Source organism: Callithrix jacchus, chromosome 2 (genome assembly GCF_049354715.1).
Source record: "Callithrix jacchus isolate 240 chromosome 2, calJac240_pri, whole genome shotgun sequence".
NCBI classification, from domain to species: Eukaryota; Metazoa; Chordata; class Mammalia; order Primates; family Cebidae; genus Callithrix; species Callithrix jacchus.
In genome coordinates, this window is record NC_133503.1 from 68,737,040 (window position 1) to 68,761,299 (window position 24,260).

The 24,260-nt window shown below is 52.2% G+C and overlaps 2 protein-coding genes across 2 annotated transcripts; one reads left to right on the plus strand and one right to left on the minus strand.

Moving 5' to 3' along the window:
* The first annotated feature begins 591 nt into the window (after positions 1-591).
* PFN3 (profilin 3) lies at positions 592-1,139 on the plus strand. The gene has a single exon (XM_035290612.3). It carries the CDS (start codon positions 629-631, stop codon positions 1,040-1,042), a length of 414 nt encoding a protein of 137 aa, XP_035146503.1. The 5' UTR covers positions 592-628; the 3' UTR covers positions 1,043-1,139.
* Positions 1,140-14,555: 13,416 nt separating this feature from the next.
* SLC34A1 (solute carrier family 34 member 1) lies at positions 14,556-18,428 on the minus strand. Its single transcript, XM_035290613.3, has 8 exons — positions 18,298-18,428; positions 18,011-18,160; positions 17,801-17,929; positions 17,584-17,727; positions 16,474-16,585; positions 16,158-16,353; positions 15,976-16,071; positions 14,556-14,742 (listed from the first exon to the last, which is right to left on the minus strand). Exons 1-8 carry the CDS (start codon positions 18,404-18,406, stop codon positions 14,656-14,658), a joined length of 1,023 nt encoding a protein of 340 aa, XP_035146504.1. The 5' UTR covers positions 18,407-18,428; the 3' UTR covers positions 14,556-14,655.
* Between the last annotated feature and the right edge of the window lie 5,832 nt (positions 18,429-24,260).

The window sequence follows — 24,260 nt, forward strand, 5'->3', positions numbered from 1 at the left end:
AGGAATAACAAGCAGCTTCTCCTTGCACGGGGCTTGGCATACAGGTGGAGGTCTGGCTGTCCAAACACGGTATCTTTTTGTTCATAAAATCATCTTTTTAAAATTAAAAAAAGATTGGCCAGATGCGGCGGTTCACGCCTGTAATCTCACTTTGAGAGTCTGAGGCGGGAGGATTGTTTGAGCGCAAGAGTTCGTGGCCCGCCTGGGCAACATAGTGAGACTTCATCTCAATTTAAAAAAATTTTTTTTAATTAACTTTTTTTTTTTTTAGAGATAGGGCCTGGCTATGTGGCCCAGGCTGGAGTACAGCGGCACAATCCTATAATAGTTTACTATAATCTGGTTATTGAGTTCAAGAGATCCGGCCGCCTCAGCCTCCGAAAGCGCTGGGATTAAAAGAGTAAACCACCACGTTCTGCCAAACCCGCCCTACAGGGTAATCCTAGAACTGCCTGGGCACTAAACGCCCACGCCCCACGTGCCCTAGCCTGGGTGGTCGCTCCGGGACGGCCCCTTGTGTGACGTCACAGCCCCGCCCCACAAGCGTCACAGCACCGCAGGTATTCTCGGCGCGGAGCCTCCACACAGCACAGAGAAGCGCGAGGTCGGGGGACGCACTCGGAGCACGATGGGCGACTGGAAGGGTTACATCAGCGCAGTGCTGCGGGACCAACGCATCGACGACGTGGCCATCGTGGGCCATGCGGACAACCGCTGCGTGTGGGCTTCGCGGCCCGGGGGCCTGCTGGCTGCCATCTCGCCGCAGGAGGTGGGCGTGCTCACCGGGCCCGACCGGCGCACCTTCCTGCAGGCGGGCCTGAGCGTGGGGGGCCGCCGCTGCTGCGTCATCCGCGACCACCTGCTAGCTGAGGGCGACGGCGTGCTGGACGCGCGCACCAATGGGCTGGACGCGCGCGCCGTGTGCGTAGGCCACGCGCCGCGCGCGCTCCTGGTGCTCATGGGTCGACGCGGCGTCCACGGGGGCATCCTCAACAAGACGGCGCACGAGCTCATCCGCGGGCTGCGCATGCAGGGCGCCTAGCCTGGCAGTCCAGGCCGCCCATGGGTAGCCCGGTAGCGCGGGCCAAATAAACTGTGACCTGAGTGTGGCTGGCTCCTCCTCCACTTTTGCCACTGGGGGAGTTGTAAATAAGGAAACTGATTTTTGCAAGGAGGTTACCTGATGGAGCCGGGATTTTGAGTCTAGAGGCTGCCAGGATCCTGTGCCTTCCACCCTGCTCTCCCATGGACGCCTTGCAGAGGCCAGGGCCTGACTGCTGCTCCTTGGCTCCTTCCCAGCGTCCTAGGGACTCGTAGCTGAGGAAGAGTCCAAGGGTGGGGGCCTTCTCAAAGTCTGTTTCATCCTTAGCGTCCTTTCTCACAGATATTTCCACACATTAGGCAGGACAAGTAAAGGGAGCCCCCTCCCCATCCCGCGAACACCTCTCCCCATCAGGGAGTGAGGCTGGAGGCCAGTGTGCTTCTCTCGCCCTCCACTCACATCCCAAGCACTAGCAAGTAGTGTGAGTGGGTAACAGGATGGACCTGGTAGCTTGTAAAGCAGATTTGGGGCTCACAGGCCCCTACATCTTCACCCACATTCCTCCAACGAGGCCCACTGAGAGGGCACATGTCCAAGACCATCACAACCTGGGACCTGACATCCTGCCTTCCCCAGGCCTTCCCTAAGGCCCCAGAGGAGTTCCTGAACTAGAGGGAGGAACTCTGGTATCCCTACCCAGGGGACTCACACTGTAGGCCTCAGTTTTGGGGTGACCTACAGAGGAGTGGGAATTGAAAAGCAGGTGAGTTTGAGGCCTGGTTTATTGCCCAAAGATAGTGGACAAAAGTGGGAGAGGGTGTCTGGTCCCTGCCCTTCATGTGCTGGGGCGCAGGGCATAACCTCCCTTGCCCACCACTACCCTCCCCATCCCCTCTCCTCTCCCAGCAACCCTGATGACAGACCCCACCTGACACTCATTCTGGAGCCTTGATCTTATGCCAGCAAGGAGGAGTGAGCGTCTGGCTGAGGTGGGTGAATTTAGAGGGCAGAGGGAGACCAGAGGAAGTTCAGCCAGGTGGGGGTCAGGGGATGGGGGTGCAGATTCCTCCTTACACTTGCCTTGGGGGTGGCCCCAGGCCTTGGAGGGGCTTCCAGGGAGTTTGAATTGTGGATTGGACTCACTAAGGCAGATGGTTGGGGTGAGCCTGCAGGGCTGGCTTCTCTGGAACTGCACCTGGCCAGGGCAGAGTAGGCTGCTCTTGCAGCGAGTCTTTGAGGGGAGATGGTGCTGCTGAACCCCATGGCTTGGTCTTCCCTTTTGCCATTGATGGAGACCAAAAAAGACTTCTGAATGCCTAAGGAGAGTTTAATTTCTTTTGTTTTTTTCCATCAGGCAAGTGTTGTGAAGGGAGTTGTGGTGGAGCTGAAGACCTGGGTTAGGATGAGGTGAATGGTATCTTGGAGGAAGGAAGGTGGCAGGGAGATGTGCAGATTCAGTGAGGCAGGCACCAACATCTATGCACAAACAGCTGCACAGTCATATACTCAGACCCACTCTAACTCCTGCCTATCCTAGTCATGTGTACATGTGCAGAGGACCAAAAGTCATACCCAGATACCCTGCAACTTGCACACAGCCTCCCACAGATGTGTCTGTGTATGTGTGCATAGGCTGGCACACATGTACACAAAAGCTTCTACACACGACAGGTGCACATGCAGACTTATCCCCAAACATGCATACACACCAACACTGACACACAAGCCCAGACCTTTTCAGAGCTGCAGAAGGAGAGACTGGCACCCAGAGTGGCACAGGCACTTGCACACACATACACACACACTCCCCTGCCTTTCCACCCAGGCCTTCCCTATTCCCAGCTGTAGTCTGGGCTCACAGCCTAAAATCGGGTGGCATTGTGGTGAGCAGGCAGTGCAAGGCGGGGGGAGGGTGTGGCAGGAGGTAGCTCCTCCAGGAATACCCTGGGGGGCAGTGGGGGTGAGCGGGGCTCAGGCCTGGCACAGCATAGAGTGGCGCGGGTGATGAGGCGGTCCAGGGGCTTCAGGGAATGCATCCAGCGAGGCAGGAAGTCCCATGTCTGTAACCACTTGGGCAGATGCTGGGGACTCCGACTCTGCAGGACATTGATGAGCACCACAAAGGCGAGCAGGGCCCCGAAGGGTGTGCCTACACCTACCATGGCCTGCCAGCCTGCCATAGAGATGCCAAACACCAGTGAAGGCAGCAGCAGGAAGCAGACAAGGAGGTAGAGGACGGCAAACCAGCGGTACTTGGCTGTGCGTTTCCCCAGCGCCTTGGCCATGTGGATAGGCAGGCGTGTGCAGGGCACCGGGTACCACAGAAGGATGCCCGAGATGTTGAAGAAGAAGTGACAGAGAGCAATCTGCAGAGGATGAGACAGAGGGGCTGAGGTGGGCACTGGCTCCCAGGTCCTGGGTTAGGCCGGCAGGGGTAGATGATAGGAACCCCAACCTGGTCTGGGTAGCAGGAAAGTTGCCACTGAGGGCTGATGTATCTCCCCAGAACACCCCGGGATAGCTGTGCTGGTTATGAAAACATTGAAATACTTCTGGACCAGTTGGTAAATAACTACTTCCCTGAGCTCCCTACATGTTCTCCACCGACCTCTCGCTCAGGAGTCCCCCAAGCAGATTCTGCTAAAGTCTAGTAGCTAAAGGATTGATGTCAGTTTCTGGACCCTCACTCAGTGAGGGTCCTTGGCTTGTCAGTTACTCCTTCACTGCTAGAACAATTCCCCTTTTGCCATTTTCAACGCTGTGCCCCACAATGGATTTCCCAAACTTCGCCAGGCCCCCTCTTATAGCACCTCTTCTTCTTCCTTATGGTGCAAATCTGACTCACTACTATTTATTACTGTGATTATGAGCAGTGTCTTCCTGTTAGATGCTAAGGTCTTGAGGGTGGTATTGGGTCTACTTTGCCCATAATGGTTTCCATAGAGCATAGTAGGTGGCCCTTAGTAGGCAGTCAAAATGTTTGTTGCATGTTGTCACACCTTTGTCAGGCCCCACACCCCGATCCCAGATCCATCCTGCCCCAGGCGGGGCTATGCTCCCAGCATACCTGGAAAGCACTGGACAACTTCTCCCTGGGGCTGGCCAGGGCAGCCAGGATGGCCGTGGTGGTGGTGCCAATGTTGGAACCCAGTGTGAGTGGGTAGGCCCGCTCAATGCTGATCACACCGAGGCCTGGGAGCAGAGGGAGAGGAAGTGGGACTCCCAGCGTCTCCTTCAGCCCTTTCCCTGCCAGCCCTCTCCCACCCGACTCCACCTCTGCATGGACACTTACCGATGAGTGGGGTGATGGCTGAGGTGAACACAGAACTGCTCTGAACCACGAAGGTCATGCTGGCACCCACCACCATGGCAAAGTAGCCTGTGACCCAGGTGAAGGGGGCAGGGAAATCTGCAAGGAAACCCCATCCCAGCAGGCCGGGGTCAGAGCGGGGGCATTGGGAGAGCAGACCTCTGTGGAAGGGAGGCATTTGGATGCCACTTTCCCACTAGGACCTTGTCAGTCTCCTGTTCAACTGCAGTGCAGTGGCTTCCATTGGCCTTTTTGCTCCTGAATTAAAGGCCTTTCTCAGCCTGGCTCCATCAGGCAACCATGACTTTGCTGGGGCTGTTCCCTCTGATGGGAATATACTACTCAGCATCCAAATATTTATCCTCAGACTCAGCATGGATGTCACTTCCTCTGGAAAACCTTCCCTGACCCCCTGCTCTCTAGCAGACAGACATTTTCTCCCTTCTCTCAGCTCCCACAGCCTCATGATACCCCTTATTCGAGCATTTTCATGTGGCCCCTCCCAGTGGATGAAGTTTAATATGAAAATCAAAGCCAGGCAAGGTGGCTCACACCTATAATCCCAGCACTTTGGGATACTGAGGTGGGTGGATCACTTGAGGCTGGGAGTTCAAGACTAGCATGGCCAACATAGTAACATCCCATCTCTATTTAAAAAAAAAATTTACAGTTTTAAAAAAAGAGGCTGGGCACGGTGGCTCACATCTGTAATCCCAGCACTTTGGGAGGCCAAGGCGGGAGGCTCACTTGAGGCCAGGTATTCAAGACTAGCCTGGCCAACATGGCAAAACCCTGTCTCTACTAAAAATACAAAAATTAGCCAAGTGTGGTGGCACACACCTGTAATCCCAATTTACTCAGGATCACTTGAACCTGGGGGGCAGAGGTTGCAGTGAGCTGAGATTGTACCACTGCACTCCAGCCTGGGTAACAAGGAAGACTCTGTCTCAAAAAACAAAAAAGAGGCCAGGCACGGTGGCTTACACCTGTAATCCCAGCACTTTGGGAGGCCAAGGCAGTTGTATCACCTGAGGTCAAGAGTTCAAGACCAGCATGGCCAACATGGTGAAAGTTCGTCTCTACTAAAAATAGAGAAAAAAATTAGCTGGGTGTGGTGGCGCACACCTGTAGTCCCAGCTACTCGGAGAGGCTGAGGCAGGAGAATTGCTTGAACCCAGGAGGTGGAGGTTGCAGTTAGCCAAGATCATGAAACTGTACTCCAGCCTAGGGTGACAGGGGGAGACTCCATCTCAAAAAAAAGAAGAGGGGGGAACAAAAATCAGATGGTGTTGCTCCCCTGCCCCAAGTCTTCTGAGTACTCATGTTACTCTCAATAAAGTCCAGGCTCTGAGCAGAGCCTGGAGACCCCATGCTCTGGCCCCTTCCCTGTCATCTCACTGACCCCACTCAGCCAATCCCCTTGTTCACCCTGCTTTTTCCAGCTACTGGCCACCCTTCTGTGCCACCGACCTGCCAAGCGGGTTCCTGCCTCTGAGCCTTTGCACATACTATTCCTTCACCCAGAGTGCTCTTCATCCGCATCATAGCTACTAGTGTAGCTGCTCTGAGTGGCCTCAGACTGCCCATTGGAAGCTGTCTCTTCCATACCTACTGCATTGCCATTTTTGCTATGTCCTTGGCAGGTACCTCTCTCTGAATTTATCCACCTAATTCATTTATTTTCTTTCCTTTTTTCTTTATCTCTATTTTTTCCGAGACAGGGTCTCACTCTGTTGCCCAGGCTGGAATGCAGTGGTGCCATCATAACTCACTGCAGCCTCCTACTAGGCTCAAGCAATTCTCTCACTCAGCATCCTGAGTACCTGGCACTACAGGAGCACACCACCATGCCCAGCTAATTTTAAATTTTTTTTGTAAAGACAAAGTCTTGGTTGGGCGCTGTGGCTCACACCTGTAATCCCAACATTTTGAGAGGCCAAGGCGGGTGGGTCACAAGGTCAGGAGTTTGAGACCATCCTGACCAATATGGTGAAACCCCATCTCTACTCAATAACACAAAAGTTAGGCCAGGCATGGTGGCTCACGCCTGTAATCCAAGCACTTTGGAGGCCAAGTCGGGCGGATCACTTGAGGTCGGGAGTTCAAGACCAGCCTGACCAACATGTCAAAACCCCGTCTTTAAAAAAAAAAAACCCACAAAAATTAGCTGTGCATGGTGGTGCACACCTGTAGTCCCAGCTACTCAGGAGGCTGAGTCAGGAGAATCACTTGAACCCAGGAGGCGGAGACTGCAGTGAGCCAAGAACATGCCACTACACTCCAGCCTGGTGACAGGGCAAGACCCCGTCTCAAAAAAAAAAAAAAGAAAGAAAGAAAAGAAAAGTCTCGAAGTCTTGGCCAGGTGAGGTGGCTCAGGCCTGTAATCCCAGCACTTTGGGAGGTGGAAGTGGGTGGATCACCTGAGGACAGAAGTTTGAGAGCAGCCTGGCTAACATGGTGAAATGCTGTCTCTACTAAAAATACAAAAACTTAGCTGGGCGTTGTGGCAGGCACCTGTAATCCAAGTTACTTGGGAGACTGAGACGAGAATCACTTGAACCCAGGAAGGGGAGGTTGCAGTGAGCCAAGATTGCACCATTGCACTCCAGCCTGGGCAATAAGAGTGAAACTTGGTCTCAAAAAGAAAAAAAAGACAAAGTTGGCCGGGTGTGTTGGTTTATGCCTGTAATCCCAGCACTTTGGGAGGCTGAGATGAGTGGATCACGTGATGTCGGGAGTTTGAGACCAGCCTGACCAACCTGACCAACATGGATAAATCCTGTCTCTACTAAAAATACAAAAGTAGCCAGTTGTGGTGGCGAATGCCTGTAATCCCAGCTGCTGGGGTGGCTGAGGCAGGAGAATTGCTTGAACCTGAGAGGTGGAGGTTGCAGTGAGCCGAGATTGTGCCATTGCACTCCAGCCTGGGCAACAAGAGCAAAACTCTATCTCAAAACAAAACAAAACAAAAATACAAAAGAAAAATAGTCTCATTATGTTGCCCAAGCTAGTCTTGAACTCCTGGGCTCAAGCAATCCTCCTGCTTCAGCCTCCCAAAGTGCTGGATTTACAGATGTGAGCTACTTGCCAATCGCAGTTAGTTTTCATTGCTTGCCTCCCTCTGCTGGGCTGTGAGCCCCTGAGGGCAGGACCCATCTCTATTTGTCTCACCTCTATCCCTGGCACTACACCTTCCTTGTCACACAATGGGGGCTTAAGGACTGTTTGTTGATTGAATCAAACAATGGTTCCTGAGCATCTCCACCTGCTAAAACAGAACCACAGCCAGAGGCAGCCACAGGTCTCCAGCTGTCAGCACCTCATTGGCCTCAGAAACCACCTTCTTCACATCGGGAAACTGAGGCTCAGAGATGGTAGGGTTTACCCAAATAAAGGCAGTGGCAGGACTTAGCAGGATCTTAACAGGCCCATCCTGCAGCCCTGCCCAGCCAACTGCTCACAGCTCACCAGTATTGATGACCTTCTGGATGACCTTGGCCACCTGGCCCTTGAGCAGGGAGTTGAGCGTCTTGACGAGGAGGATGAGGCAGGTGCACAGCAGCACCAGGGATCCTGCCAGCAGGATGAGCCCCACAGCCAGGTCCGGCAGGCCCGTGTCCACAAAGATGTGTTTGCCTGCAGGGGTTGGAGCTCCTGACAGCTGACCCCACACCTGGCTCCCAGGTCCCCACCTTTGCCACCCAGTTGGGTTCTGAGCCTAAGGCCCCACTCAGGCTCCTTGAGCCTCAACACTGGAGCTTGATCCAGGCTCAGGAGCTGGGCAGGTTGCCAGCTGTCCTTCCTGGGTCTGGACACAACAGTGGTTGGGTGCAGGATGGCCCTGCCACTGCCAGGCTCTGCCCTTGCCTGCAGGACACCTCTCATGATGCAGGCACTTACATTTCTCCATAGTGGCATTTCCAAGGGTCTGGCTGGAGTTGGCCTCTGCCCTGGACATGGAGGTGGGAGCCTAGATTAAGAGGAGGGTGACTCAGTGAATTAGGAAAATACAGCCTGAGGTTGGGGCTGAGATGGGGGTTGGGAAGGATGGGGAAGATGGAGATGGGCCTCCTGCTCTGTGACCATGGATGTATCTCTTGCCCTCCCTGAGCCTGTCTCTTCCACTAAGGACACGTGGTGAAAGTACCTGCCACACAAGAATCTGGCCCTCGGTGTGTTCTGCCCTGTCACTCCACTGGCCCAACTCTCCCCCGGGCCACATCCAGCAGCTTCTTGTCTTTGTTTTCCTCCCTCTCTCAGTGGCATTGGTTGCTGCTGAACATACTTCTGTTTGTCTGAAAACACCCCCTTCCTCATCTTTCATTACCAATCCCTTTCTTGGTGCCCCTTCCCCAGCATCCTGTCTCCATCCTCTCCTCCAAGACACCCTTAGCCCAAGCTCCATTCTCCTCTAGATCGGGGGGGCCAGGGGACAGAGGGCCCAGCTCACACATCTCTTCTGTCCACCTACTGTCAGTGGGGCAAAGGGGCCCCTTAGGGAGGCCCTACAATTCAGAGGTCCACAGGGCTGGGTGGGTAACCTAAGTGAGCAGCTTGGACTATGTGTGGAAGAGGTGGGGAGAGTTTCTCCTGGCCCTATAGAGTCAGCAACTACTCAGCTCCTGGTCACTGTCACCATCCAGGGACGCAGCCTAGCATGGCTAAATTGCCCAATTTCTATGAAAGAAGCCACAACTCTGAATTTCTAGATAAAATCTCCCAATCTGGGCCCTGTGCAAGGTGGCTCATGGCTGTAATCCTAGCACTTTGGGAGGCTAAGGTGAGAGGATTACTGGAGGCCAGTAATGGGAGGCCAGCTTGGGCAACATAGCAAGACCCTGTCTCCACAAAGACAATTAGTCAGGGCATGGTGTATGCCTGCAGTCCTAGCTACTCAGGAAGTTGAAGCAGGAGGATCTCTGGAGCCCAGGTGGTCGCGGGTGGAGTGAGCTATGATCACATCCAGCCTGAGTGACAGAGCAAGACCTTATCTCAAAAAACAAAACCCCTTCAAAAGAACAAACTCCCAATCTGTAAATATTGGCAACCACACTGAGATATCCTTTACAATTCAACAAAGGTCAGCAGAAGCAGCCCAGTCTGGCATGTGGACAACTAATTTGTAGCCTTGTTGGGTTAAGAAGTTATATATATATATATTTATTTATTTATTTTGAGACAGCGTTTTTGCTCTGTTGCCCAAGCTGGAGTGCAGTGGCACGATCTTGGCTCACTGTAACCTCCACCTCTTGGGTTCAAGCAATTCTCCTGCCTCCACCTCCTGAGTAGCTAGGGTTACCGGCATCTGCCACCAGGCCCGGCTAATTTTTTGTGTTTTTCGTAGAGATGGGGTTTCTCCATGTTGGCCAGGCTGGTCTTGAACTCCTAACCTCAGGTGATCCACTCACCTCGGCCTCCCAAAGTGCTGGGATTACGGGTATGAGCCATCGTGACTGGCCAAGATAAGAACTTTCACAGCGTCTGGTGTAACATCAGGGTTTGTTTTAGCAGAATGTTCTCCCTTGAATGGGACACTGTGCTCGTCTGTGCTCCCAGTTCACTACATCAGGGCCTTGGGGACCAATGAAGCCTGGGCTTGAATGGCAGGCCAAGAAGCCTAGAAAAAATAGCCTCTGATGGGCTAGATGGGAAAACCGGGCCGGGAAAGTGATGGTAACTGCCACAAGGGTAAGGGAGAGAGAAAGCCAGGTGTTTGCTGTTAGACAGATCTAAGTTCAAATCGTGCTTCTTTTTTTTTTGGAAAAAGAGAAAAAGAAGGGGAAAAAAAGAAAAAGAGGGAAAAAGGAATATTACTTCATTCCTAAAATGGGTTTCAATAATGGCCGATCAATATTTTGAGTGTTTAAAGTGGTTAATGCATATTTTATGTGTTTGAAATGGAGACCTCTATTGTGTTTATTTGTTCTGGCTCTGAGTTCAAGTCCTGGATATCGTTATCAATTTGTTGTCTCGTTGAATCTAAATCTCATTATGTGTCTTATGTATCTGGGTGTTAAGATCTCCTATTGTTACATTAATCCTTTTACCCTTGCATCCTTGTAGCTTTGAAATCTATTTTATTAAGTGTGAGAATTGCAACTCCTGCTTTTTATTTATTTATTTTTGCTCTCCATTTGGTCGGTGAGTTTTTTTCCATCCCCTTGTTTTGAGTCTTTATATATCTTTAGATATATCGTTAGATTTTGTGGATAATGTATATTTTGTGTGTTTAAAATGGAGAGCTCTATTGAGTTTATTTGTTCTGGATCTTAGTTCCAGTCCCGGATATCGTTATCAATTTCCTGTCTCGTTGAATCTAAATCTCATTATGGGTCTTATGTATCTGGGTGTTAAGATCTCTTATTATTACATTAATCCTTTTACCCTTGTATCCTTGTAGCTTTGAAATCTATTTTGTCAAATGTGAAAATTGCAACTCCTGCTTTTTATTTATTTATTTTTGCTCTCCATTTGGTTGGTACGTTTTTTTTCCCCAACCCTTTATTTTGAGTCTATGTATATCTTTGGATATACCGTTGGATTTTGTCTGTATCTTTTGATTGGGAGATTTGGTCGATTTAAATTTAGGGTTGCTGCCATTTGATATTAACTGGCTATTTTGTCCTTTCGTTGATAAAAATTCTTCTTTATGTTAATGCTCTTTACTTTTTGGTGTATTTTTAGAAAGGGTCATACTGGTTGTTCCTTTCTGTGTATAGTACTTCTTTTAGAAGTTCTTGTAAAACAGGCCTGGTGGTAATAAAATCTCTGAGTACTTGCTTGTTCCTAAAAGATTTTATTTTTCCTTCAAATGTAAAGCTTAAATTGGCAGGATATGAAATTCTGGGCTGAAAGTTCTGTTGATTAAGTATATTGAATATTGGCCCCCACTCTCTTCTAGCTTGTAGGGTTTCCGTTGAGAGATCTGCTGTAAGCCTAATAGGCTTACCTTTATGGGTAACTTGATCTTTCTCTCTGGCTGCCCTTAACATTTTCTCCTTCGTTTCGATCTTGGTGAATCTAACGATTATGTGCCTTGGTGTTGGTCTTCTTGAGGAATATCTTTGTGGTGTTCTCTGTATTGCCTGGGGTTGAATAGTGTCCTGCTTTGCTAAATTAGGAAAATTTTCCTGGATAATGTCCTGGAGAGTATTTTCCAGCGTGACTTCATTCTCTCCGTCACATTCAGGTACACCAATCAAGCGTATATTAGGTCTTTTCACATAGTCCCATATTGCTTGGAGACTTTGCTCATTCCTTTTTATCCTTTTTTCTCTATTCTTGTCTTGTCGTTTTGTTTCATTAAGTTGGTCTTCGACCTCTGATACCCTTTCTTCTGCTTGATCCATTCGGCTGTTTAAGCTTGTACATATTTCACTAAGTTCTCGTGTTGTATTTTTCAACTCCGTAAGTTCATTTGTATTCCTCTCTATATTGTCTATTCTTTTCAACATTTCATCTAACCTTTTTTCCAAGTTCTTAGTTTCTTTACATTGGGTTAGAACAAGTTCCTTTAACTCCCAGAAGTTTCTTATCATCCACCTTTTAAAGCCTACTTCAGATAATGGAACACAGTCCTTTTCCATCAGGGCTTGTTCCGTTACTGATGGGTCCTTTTCCATCAGGGCTTGTTCGGTTGCTAATGAGTCCTTTTCCAACAGGGCTTGTTCCATTGCTGATGGATTCTGATTTTGAGTATACTCGGCCTTCTTAGGTTGCTTTTTCCCTTCATTGTAGATGAACCGCCTTTCTAATTAGGTTTCTGAGTCGACGTCCGACTTATTGATTCCCAGTGCTGGGATCCGAGCAACTCACTGTGGCAGCCTAAATAGCAGCGATAAGACTGATGGTGCTCTTCTGCCCGGGAATCTCTGGTCTGGCTTCCCTCTTGAGTCCACAACAAGTGGCTCTGACTTCCCGGAGCTCCAAACTCCAGTCAGTAGGGGAAGCAGTCCCGTTGGCTCTGCGTGAAGAGCTGCTGCGCCGAGACGCTGGCAAAACCGCTGCGGCAGCCACAAGAGTTGCGCTGGCGACCCGTGGGGCTCCTCCACTGGGAATTGGGTAATCGGTGAGTGACGAAAATTCGTCTAAAAATGTGGCATCGTCTCGTTCTCTGAGCTTTCACTGGGAGCTACAATCCTGAGCTGTTAGTGGTCGGCCATCCCAAATCCTGCTTCTTATACCAACTACCCTGGGTAAGCCATGCCACCTCTCAAAGCCTGTTTTCTCTAAAGCAGGGTAATAGAAGAGCTGCTGCAAAGGTTTCAGGGGGAAATGTGTTTAAAGCGCTCATCGCACGGCTCATGAGGAGCCTTCCAATACGGAGCAACCCTCTCCCTCCCTGGGCCTTCAGGATCACACTGTGGGGAGGCTGCACGTGTAACTGACTCCCTAGGTCAGGACCAGTGGCCCCTGCAGACAAACCTGAGGACCCTGGCCCTGCTGGGGAGGAGCCTGCTGGACCTTCCTGGGAATTCCCAGCCTAGAGGCCCATGGAGCAGACAACTCCCTGAAATGAGTGGGTGCCTGATCAACCTGTGCCCCATTGACCTAACCTGGGCTGGGCCCAGTGGTCTCCAGGGGGAGGACTGTGGGGCCCTGGGGAGGGTGGGGGAGAATGGGGAACTTTACTGGGGTTCCAGCTTAGGGCTGGACCTAGGGCTGTCAGGGGCAGCAGCAGGGCAGAGCTGAGGGCCAAGCCCTCTAGGTTTTTAGAACCTTGACCTCCCTAGCTGGGATATGTGGCCCAGCTGAAAGCCCAGAGACCCTAAAGTACAAGAGAGGAAGGTAGAGGTGGCAGGAGGGACAAAGCCAAGCAGAGAGGGAACTGCGGGGAGGGAGCAGGCCCTGTGGCTTCCTTGAGAGGCAGAGGGAGAAGAGGGAAAGTCCAGCTTAGATAAAAGAGCTGGGAGGCCCAGGATCTGGGGGCATTTTCCCAAGATGTGCCCATCCCTGCCTGGGCCTGGGGTCGGGTGGAGAGGCCGGAGGGGCCGGAAGTCGGTGGTGGAGCGGCTCCGTGGGAAGAACAGAATGCGCCTGTGGACAGCCCTAGGCCCATACCCCAGCTAAGCCGTTCCCAGCTGTGTGTCACCAGAGCAAACACTTAACCTCTCTGGGCCTGTTTCCTCCTCTGCCGCATGAAGTCCATAGTGCTCCCACCTTTTCCCAGGGGCTAGTTGGAAGCATTTTGGAAGAGAGAATTGGGATTTAAGTGCCTACCGGGACACCCTAAATTAAAGAGCCCCCTCTGGGAACTGAAGGAGGTGATTAAGCTCACAGGAAGGGGAGCTCTAGGGCCTTTGTTCTTCTGGAAGCAGAGAGAGAGCACTGTGCCAGCAGCACCTATAGTGGCGAAAAGGAGAACTCCTCCTTAGAGCAACACCCGCTACCTCTGGAATGGTCTCAACCTGGCTGTGGTCAGCTGGTGGTGTTCAGGCCTGATGGGCAGCATGGGAAGCAAACATACATAGTAGAATGTCAGACTGGTGAGTGAAAGAGGCAACAAGATAGGATTCCTTCAGGATTTATATCCTACCTTGATTACATGGACTTGGGCAAGCTACTGCTCGTTTCTGGGGCTCAGTTTCCTCATCTGTAAAGTGGGGGATGTGATCATTTCTGCCTCCTAGGTTACAAGTCCTCAAAAGATGCTTGTTTAAACCAGGCAGGTATGATTGACAATCCACAGCGTGACCACCTAAGAAGGTGAGTCCTAGGACACTGTCAGGGTCCCAAGAGACTCACTTGTCTGAACCTACAACTGCCGCTGGTTCTTCTTTCCCCATCTGGAAGGCCTTGGACTCGCCTCCTCTCCCTGGTGCATCGCTTCCCTGGAGACTGGTTTGGGCGAGCTTGGGTCCAGCGTGGTGAAAGCTGGAGTCGATGGGAACAGGTTGGAAGGGAGCACAGAGAGACTCTGTGGCCAAAGGACAAACCCAAGTCTTCAGGCAGGAGGAGCCAGGACGCACTTCACATTTTGCAAGAGCAAGCGCATCTATCGCTGCGTGAGAGTCACACTCCTTTGGGGCATCGTCCCAGGAAGAGGATGAAAGTGAGAGCTCAGGTCCCACCCACCAGTTACTCTCCAAGCCGAGGAAATCAGCCCCTCCCCTGCTATTAAGGAAAGTGTTTCCTGCTAGAGCGAGGAAGAGAAACCAGCTGGACAAGTGTCAGCTTCAGCCATAGAGAAAGGCCTGAGGGCGGCTTCCGCACACTGAGCCTGGGTGAGGATGACTTCAGGTGAGGACACGGAGGCTGCAGGTTGAGAGCTGCCTGAAGCCGCAGCAGGTGGCCGGCGGGGAGCTCAGAGGCAGCGAGGAACAGAGCTCTCTTCCATGGCTTGCTTTTTGCAAAGATCAAAGTGTGTGATTTCTCTCCCTTCCAGATTTTGCTATGAAGTAGAGGCTTGTGGTGATTCAGAGAGCTCTGAGAGTGCCCAGAGAGCTCGTGAAAAGGCGGTTGATATATTAAAGAGGTCACGACGTCAGTGTAAAAGCTGTCCATTGGGGCTTTTTGATGTCAGGCTGCTTTGAACAGCTCAGAGGCTGAGCTGCAGCAACTTTAGACTCAAAGGAACATCGCAGGGCGAGTCAGATGAGTGTTTTCTGTTCCCACCAGGATAAAGATCCAGTCACACGGAGCAGCCAGTGGAAAGGGTGAGGGGAAAGGCTTGTGCTTGTGCTGTGGCTCTGGATTTCCTCATATCTCCTTCTACATGGAGTTACATCTTGTATGTAAGCATCAAGGAGAAGCAAATATAGTGGGTTGTTGTTTGGATGAAGCATTTTCCTTTTTATGGCTGAGTAAGGAAGTGTGTTAATTGCTTGCTTCCTCAACAGCCTGGCATAATGAGAGGTCCGTGAATGTGCACTCAGTTCAAACAGATCTCCCCAGCATTAGAAGCAGCAGAAACAGTGCAGAAGGACAAGGCTGTGGCAGTCTCCAGGAGAAGGAACCCCAATGCCAGCACAAGGGCCTGTTGTATCCCCAAGGAGGTCCCCATGCAGCCCACCTACCTGTTCACCCTACTTTCTTGGGTATCCTTATAGCACTCTGCCTCCTCCCCACATTACTTGGGTCCCAAAACATGGCCCAGCTGAGTCACTAACCCCTCTGGGGTTCTCAGGCCCTGACACTGTAGGACAAGCTCTGGCACATTTCTTAGCCTCTCTGAATCTGTGTCTCTACCTGTGAAACCCAGGGGTTGAGCTACATCAGTGGTTCTCAAACTTGAGTGCAGAGCCCAGCTAGAGGAAGTGCTGAAGCATAGGCCACGGAGCCCCACTCCCAGAGGTTTTCCAGATTCAGTAGGTCTAGAGAAGGGCAGGGTGATTTGCATCTCTTCCCAGGCAGTGCCCAAGATGCTGGTTTGGGACCACACTTCAACAACCATTGGGCTAGGTCAATTACATAACAACTCTCATTGATTGGTGATGTCTGCCTAAGGGAATGTGTGAAGTTGGGAGGAATTAGCAATGTTTACTGTCAGCACAGTAGAAGGGCCATATATTTGCCCTCTCCTGGCTAAATGATCTTCAAGGTCTATCTGGAGCATTTTAACAGACAATGAAACCAATAGTCTAAAGAGGGAGTCCTCTTACCTGGGGCCAGGCCTGAGACTTACCTCTGTGGAGTCTGTGTGGCACCAGACCCGGATGAGACTGTGGTTCCTCAGGGACTCGTCACCGGTGGCAATGCTGATTATCACAGACTTGTCCAGCTGTGGGCAAGATGTGGCGGGGGGAGTGAGGGAGGGCGGGTCCCTTGCTCCCCCCACCCTTACCCCACACAAGGCTCTGCTGTCACCTGGATGATGAGCTTTGTGAAGGGCTCCGTGATGATCTTGAGCAGGTCAGGAGTGTTACGGCCACCATGGATGTTGAAGGAGGCCACCACGAGTTGAGTAACGTGGTGCAGGTAGCTGGTGGCAGCCTCCAGGGGCAGCAGGACCAGAACGGACAGCCAGTTAAAGCAGTCATGCACTGTGGCCCCTGCAAAGGCCCTGGGCAGGGAGGCCAAATTGCAAGGCAGTCTGGAGCCAGAGCACAGACACACCTGGGGTTCCTAGCATCTGGGGCTGCCCTCCCCCAAGTACATGCCCCCAACCCCCAGCCCCCCTCACCGCCGGAAGTCAGTCCTGTCCCCCGCCTGCATCAGGGCCACGATGGTGTTGGTGACAGAGGTACCGATGTTGGAGCCCATGATGATGGGGATGGCAGAGCTCACCTCCAGCACTGGTAGAAGAGAAGGCATCCTAACAAATTTGGGGGTCACCCAGCTCCTGCCCCACCAGATTTCTTGTCAGTCCCCCTACCCACCTCCCAGTCCCCAGTGGCCGCTACTGCCATGCTGCTGAGTCTGCCTAACCTTGGTGTCACAGATGCACGTGGGCTTGTGCTGTGCATGTACAGGTATGTGCATTCATCCATGCGAGTAGATGTACATGCACCATGCATGGTGTCTAGATGTGAACGTGTGCACATGTGAGGCCTGCGTTATGAGGGCTCATGGGCTTGTGTCCTATGTGCAAATAGGGATTTGTGTTTGTGTGTGCACACATGTCCCTGAGTGTGATGGTTAGTTTTATGTGTCAACTTAGCTAGGCTGTGGTACCCAGTTATTCAACCTGACACTAGCCTAGGTGTTCTGTAAGGTGTTTTGTAGATGAAATTCATGTCCATAGTGAGCTGACTTTAAGGAAAGGAGATTATCCTCGGTAACCTGGATCAGCCTCATCCAATAGGATGAAAGGCCTCCAGCAGAACTGAGGCTTCCCTGAGGAAGGAGAAACCCTGTGTGAACTGCAGCATTGGCGCCATCTGAGAGTTCCCACCTGCCTTTCCAATGCCCTGGCCTACAGATTCCTAACTTGCCCAGACAGCCCCACCATCGGGGAAGCCAGTTCCTTGCTATAAATCATCCGGGTTACATACAGCTAGAGTTTGGGCTCCTTTGGTGTCCCTGGCTGATACAGGAGTCAGGCTGAATGGAGGCCAGCCTTCCTGTGGCCACGCTCCCCATTTGCCACCCTTCCCAGCTCCTGAGGCACCTCTGCTAGCTCGGACTCTTGGCCATGCTTTAGGGGCCAGGGTGGGAAATGGAGCCCTGCCCTTTGCTCTCAGCCCTTATTCCACCCCTGCCCCAGACCCGAAGCCCTGCCTCGCTGCCCTAGTCTCCAGACAATACGACCCAGTGCCTCCAGGCTCTTCCCCACCCTGGTGGGCCAACTCACAGCCAGAGGAGACCATGCTGACGATGATGGATGTGGAGGTGCTGGAGCTCTGCACCAGCACCGTCACCAGGATCCCCACCACCAGCCCAGCCACCGGGTTGGACAGGATGGCATTATCCTTGAAGATGTCACCAGCCACCTTACCTGGGGAGCATAAGCCAGCATTGTCCAAGGCCCTTCAGGAACCCCTCCTGGGTCTCCTGCACCCAGGTCCTACCTCCAGCCAGCTGGAAGGCTGAGCTGAGCACATCCAGGGAGCAGACGAAGAGGTAAAGGAAGGTGAGCATCAGCGGCACCTTGAGCAGCATGGCACCAGCCTGGCGCAGCTTGGGAAATAGCCTGGGCTCTGGAGGGGGGCAGCCATGAGCACAGCAGGTAGAGGCCAGGGCAGGAACTGCTGCCCCTGCTGCCCCCCACCCAGGCCCACCTGGCTTCTGCTCCTCCTCCAGGGCCAGCTTGGCAGGCAGTGGCTCATGTCGCTCCAGTACCTCCCCACAGGGGCAGGTATGCTCTGCAAGGGCCACAGGGCCCAGGCTGGGAAAGGCATAGGCAGAGGTCCCTGGGATCCTGTGCAGGACTGGGGAGGGAGGCTGCTCAGGAACTCCTAGAGGCCCCAGGGCGGGAGGTGGGAAGGGACAGGCAGGAGAAGTGGCCTCACCCGGGATGTGGGCAACCATGGTCAAGCAGGGTCCAGGGTGTGGGAGCAGCACTCACCCTGAGGGCTGGGCACATAGGCAAAGGCTGCCCCTCGCATCATGCGCCCCCCATGGACTGGGAGTGGGGAAACAGCAGGGGTCCCCAGCCTCTCTCCATAGGACAGCATCCTGGGCACCGCTGTGAGGCCTGCAGGTCAGTGGATCACAGGGACACTGCATGACAATGACTGTGTCCTGGACGCTCACGCCCACACACCCTCACCTGCACAAACCCCCATGGTGCATGATTCCAAACACACACCCGGCAAAGCACACCCTCCAACCTCACCATCACCACACACACCCCTCTGAGACTCACATGTGCATATCTGTGCTGGACACCTGCATGTGAGTCTTGGAGGGGTGTGTGTTGTGGTAGTGAGGTGTTCATTCACTCATTCAATGAGTATTATTGAGCTCTAGCCCAGGCTCTGAAGCAGATATGCTGGGATATAGTGGTGATAAAAGATGCTGAGATCTTGGCTCACTGCAACCTCTGCCTCCCAGGTTCAAGTGATTCTCCTGCCTCAGCCTCCCAAGAAGCTGGGATTACAGGTGCCTGCCACCATGCCCAGCTAATTTTTTGTACAAACTCCTGACCTCAGGTGATCCGCCCACTTGGCCTCCCAAAGTGCCTGGCTGGACTGACACGTTATATGGGGCACGCTGGGGTGGGCACAGATAGGACAGAGATGAAGGGGCTGGAGTGCTGGGCTGTTTCCTACTCAGAGCTGGGGTAGGGTTGGGATGTGAGGGCCCTGGGCTCACCTTGGGGGTCTGTGTTTCCGCTTTGGCTCAGCAGCTCAAGGAAGCCTCCAGGACCCTGAGGAGAACTGGGACCCTCCTCTTTTATACCCTCGGGTCAAGGGCAAAGTCCCTAGAACCCTAGCTGCCCTCCCTCTGTTCCCCGATTAACCTCACCCCTGAGATTCCTCCCGGTTAATTGCTAATCGTCAGCTCTGCATGGGGAATCTGTGATCAGGCTCTCCTGTCAACCACGACCTAGACACATCCCCTGCCCCCAGGCAGAGACGCTGATGCCACTCAGCACCTTGTTCCCAGGGTCCCCTCATTCCTGGCCTGACAGGACTCCCCAGGAAGTGACTTAAACATCCTGTGGCCTTCAGAGGTTGCCTGCCATGAGCTGAGATCACGACACTGCCCTCCAGCCTGGATGACAGAGAGATTCCATCTCAAAACAAAACAAAACAAAAAATCCTATGGCTTTGCCAAGTGTCAGGGTGTCTGTGAGTCTGTGGGGATTGGGGTTGGGGGAGGTCAGAGGAGAGGGTGTGTGAGATGAGGCCCTAAGCCGGAGAGGCCACAGAATGTTGAATCGTGGCAGGTCTTTAATGCCCGACTCTGGGTCCACGACGTGCATCTGAGTGAACGTGAAGCCCGACTGAGACGGGCCTGATCTGCCTTTTAGAATGGCCCATCTGGGGTGGAGCCAGGACACGTCGAAGGGAGCCTGGAAGTGGAGAGGCCAATTAAGAGGCTGTCGAAGTGGTCCAGGCGAGAGACAAGAAGGCCTGAACTAAGATGGGAATGGAGGGGCTAGGGAGAACAGGTGCATCCCAGGGACACCTGGCCAGTAATTGGTGATGGAGGGAGAGAAGGAAATAGATGGCATTCAGGTCTCTGGATATTTGGCAAGGGCTGGGTTCATGCCCAGGTGGGAGGGTGTCTCTGAGTCAGGGAAATGCAATCATTTCTGAGTTCTTGTGTCAGAATCGCTGGGTCCTTGGGCTCGGAGGTGCTGTTAATGTCACATTGAGTTTCTCCACCTACGAGCAAGCTGACATCCCCACAGTGGGTCCAGAGACCCCGGCCCACATGACCTGTTTCTCTTCCCCACCCACACAGCTCAGACCCTTGGCAGGAGCAGTTAAATCCAAGGTGCTCCTGATGAACTGGGGGTGTTTCTCCTTTTTAATAAGGTTGTGCTTTTTGACGTTTTGGAATTTTGCCTTCCCTGCTGTCACGGAGCTCTGGGTTTAGTGGGGGAGGCAGTTATCTATCAAATCCATCATAAGAGATGTAATTCCAAAATGCTGCGGATTTACACAGCCACCACTTCCAAAAATTTATTTTGGGGGTACAGTCCCAGTGAAAGTGAGAAAATGCTGGATCTGATCAGAGCTGCTATTGGGACTCATAAAAGCAGCAGAGAAGGCGGCTCCATTTCAGCCCCAAAGTGTCTCTTCCCAACCTCTCTGCCATTTCAGTGCCTCCCTGCCTACTGCCTGCCTCCTCCCTGGTCAGTGACAGAGTGTGTGTGTCCCCCTGGGTGGCAACTCCCACCTTGTCTGTGCACCTGGGCTCTGGCCATGGCCTCCCCAGACCTTTTCTGGGCTGAGAGCCTGCCTGGCTGGGGGTGTCTAGCACTGTGAAAAGGTACCCAGCAGGAGGAACTGTTTTGGAGGGAAGATGCCAAGCTCTGTCTGCTCAGGCTGTCTGAGCGGCCTCTGGCACGAGAAGTTGGTTCTGTAAGCCAGAAGCACACACTGTACTCAGAGGATAGAGAATGTACCCTCACAATGAACTCCTTTCCGCATCTACCCCCTCAAGGGGCAATAAGCAAACACTGACAGGCTTGCTTCAGGCCCCCTTGTTCCCGCACTGCCCCAGGAGTCTTGGCTATTGGGGTGGAGGCGCCCTGGTCTGCCGAAGCACTCCCCACATTGATTGCCCCGGTGTCCTTGGCTGTTGTGGTGGGGGTGTGCAGAGCTGAATTCAAGCCCTGGAGGAGAGGAGTCTTTTTTTTTTTTTTTTTTTTGAGATGGAGTCTTGCACCCAGGCTGGAGTGCAGTGGCACAATCTCGACTCACTACAACCTCTGCCTCCTGAGTTCTCACCCCATACCTGGGTCTCCTCCTTCCTGATCTTGATGAGCAGCACATGGTTCATCCATCTGGGCCGGACACCAAGCAGGTATCCTTGCTGTTTCTTTCCCCTCCACTTCCTTGTTTCCAACCCATTCCCCAATTCTCCCAATGTTATTGCTCCAGGAGCTCCCTGATCTTTTGTTGTCAGGCATCTCTGTGGCCACCTCCCTGGACTGGGCCTGTCATCTCCTCTGGGTCATCATGGTGGTCTCCCAAGCACTCTGTCCCAATTTCTGCCCTTGCTGCCGCGATCCATGCTCCAAAACAGCAGACAGCAATCTTTTCAAAATGCCAAGCTAGGCCAGCCATCATGGCTCATGCCTGTAATCCTAGCACTTTAGGGGGCCGAGGTGGGCGCATCACCTGAGGTCAGGAGTTCAAGACCAGCCTGGCCAACATGGTGAAACGTCGTCTCTTCTAAAAATACAAAAAAAATTAGCCAGATGTGGTGGCTCATGCCTGTAATCCCAGTTATTTGGGAGGCTGAGGCAGGAGAATCACTTGAACTCAGGAGGTGGAGGTTTCAATTAGCTGGGATTGTGCCACTGCTTCCAGCCTGGTGACAGAGCAAGACTCCATCTAAAAAAAACCAATTTCTCCAGGAGCAGCATAACCGCTGAACAGAGGGAGAGAACGATCCCAAGAACAAGTGTGCGCACCCAGGAACTGAGCAAGCTGTGGAGGCTGGCACAACCCACCGTTTCTGCAATTCTTCTTCAGATCTATGTGCTCCTTAAATGCAGTTTGCTACATGTGGGATTTCCACAGGACCTAAAGTTTGAAGACAGTCAAGGGAAGAAAAACCAACATCCAGCTGGGCACGGTGGTGTATGCCTGTAATCCCAACACTTTGGGAGGCCAACGCAGGCAGATCACAGGTCAGGAGTTTGAGACCATCCTGGGCAACCTGGTGAAACCCCGTCTCTACTAAAATACAAAAATTAGCTGGGTGTGGTGGCACTCATCTGTAACCATAAGCTATTTGGGAGGCTGAGCCAGGAGAATTGCTTGAACCCGGGAGGTGGAGGTTGCAGTGAGCCAAGATCATGCCACTGCACTCCAGCCTGGTGACAGAAGGAGACTTCATCTAAAAAAAAAAAAAAAAAGGAAAAAACCCAACATTCAAGACCTTTTTGGCAAAGCACAGTGGCTCATACCTGTAATCCCAGCACTTGAAGTCTGCGGTGGGAGGATCATTTGAGCACAGGAGTTCAAGACCAGCTTGGGCAACATAGCAAGACCCTGCCTCTAAATAAATAAATAAATAATTAGCCAGGTGTGGTAGCATGTGTCTGTAGCTGGGAAGGCTGAGCTGAGAGAATTGCTTAAATTTGGGAAGTCAAGGCAATGGTGAGCTGTGATTGCGCCATTGCCCTCCAGCCTGAGTGACAGAGTGAGACCCTGTGTCAAAAACAAACAAACAAAACAAAACAAAACAGGTGTGGTGGCTCATGCCTGTAATCCCAGCACTTTGAGAGGCTGAGAGAGGAAGATCACAGGTCAGGAGTTCGAGAACAGTCTGGGCAACATGGTGAAACCCTGTCTCTACCAAAAATACAAAAATTAGCCTGGCATGGTGGTGCACACCTGTAATCCCAGCTACTTGGGAGACTGAGGCAGAAGAATCACTTGAACGCAGGAGGCAGACGTTGCAGTGACCGAAGATTGCATCACTGCACTCCGGCCTGGGCAAGAAGAGTGAAACTCTGTCAAAAAAAAAAAAAAAAAAAAGAAAAGAAAGAGAGAGAGAGGAAGGAAGGAAGGGAGGGAGGGAGGGAGGAAGGAAGAGAGGGAAGGAAGGAAGGAAAGAAAGAGAGAGAAAAGGAGGGAGGGAGGAAGGAAGAAGGAAGGAAGGAACGAAGGAAGGAGAGAGAGAAAGGGAGGGAGGGAGGAAGGAAGGAAGGAAGGGAGGGAGGGAGGGAGGAAGGAAGAGAGGGAAGGAAGGAAGGAAAGAGAGAAAAGGAGGGAGGGAGGAAGGAAGAAGGAAGGAAGGAACGAAGGAAGGAGAGAGAGAAAGGGAGGGAGGGAGGAAGGAAGGAAGGAAGGAAGGAAGGGAGGGAGGGAGGGAGGGAGGGAGGGAGGGAGGGAGGGAGGAAGGAAGGAAGGAAGGAAGGAAGGAAGGAAGGAAGGAAGGAAGGAAGGAAGGAAGGAAGGTTTCTGTCCATGACCTGGATTTTTGTTTTGCAGGGGTGGAAAACTGACTAATGACCAGTGTAACCTCATAACTGGATTTCCCATCAGTGTAGTTTGAGAGCTCCTGCCTCTTTTCACAAGCAAGTTATTTATTCAACAGATATCTAAGTTCCATGAGTCAGGATGGTGCTGTGTGTTGGGCGTATGGCAGAGAATATCTCATCCTGGCAGTCAGACCAGCACAATTGCCGTGCACACAGTCACGAGTGCACACTGCACACATCAGGGGCTCATCTCTTCTGTATCTCTGGTCAAAAAAGTGGTTCTCACCAGTGGGTTACCTTTGGGGAACAAAGCAATGCCTCTCCTGGCCCCCTTGACTTCGTCCTCTCTTGGAGAGCCTGGCCTTCAATCGGAGCTGCCTGGCCCTAAAACATTGTCTTTTCCAAGTTCTATTTTCCAGATGGGGACCCAAGGCTAAAATAAATCCTATGGGCCTAGGGCAGGGTTGGCTGACCTGAGAATGCCTCGTGCCTGTTTAGGGGATAAGCATCCTGTGTATATTATTAATCTTGGTGGCCCAGGCACTGGTCACTCATTTACTGATAAGGCCAAAGTCTGTGGCCAAAAGAGCTGAGGCTGCTTTGGGCTTTTCTCAGAAGTCACCTCTTTCCCTGCAGCTTACCTCCTCATGTGGCTCCAGCCTATCACACTGGCCTCAGGACGAGGCCAGAGAGCAAGGCTGAGTGCATGGTACCAAAGCAGGCCTGGGTCTGGTGTCCAGGTCTTGACATGAAGCTCTGAGGTCTGGCTTTAGACTTCATATCTTGGGCTCTGTATTCCAGGCCTGGAGCTTTTCTCCAGGTTCTGGGATCTTCTCCTCGCTGGGAGCTCCAGGCCCCGCTCTCTAAATTCTCAGGTTCAAGCTCTGGGTTCTAGGCTTTGAGTTCTGTGAACCAGT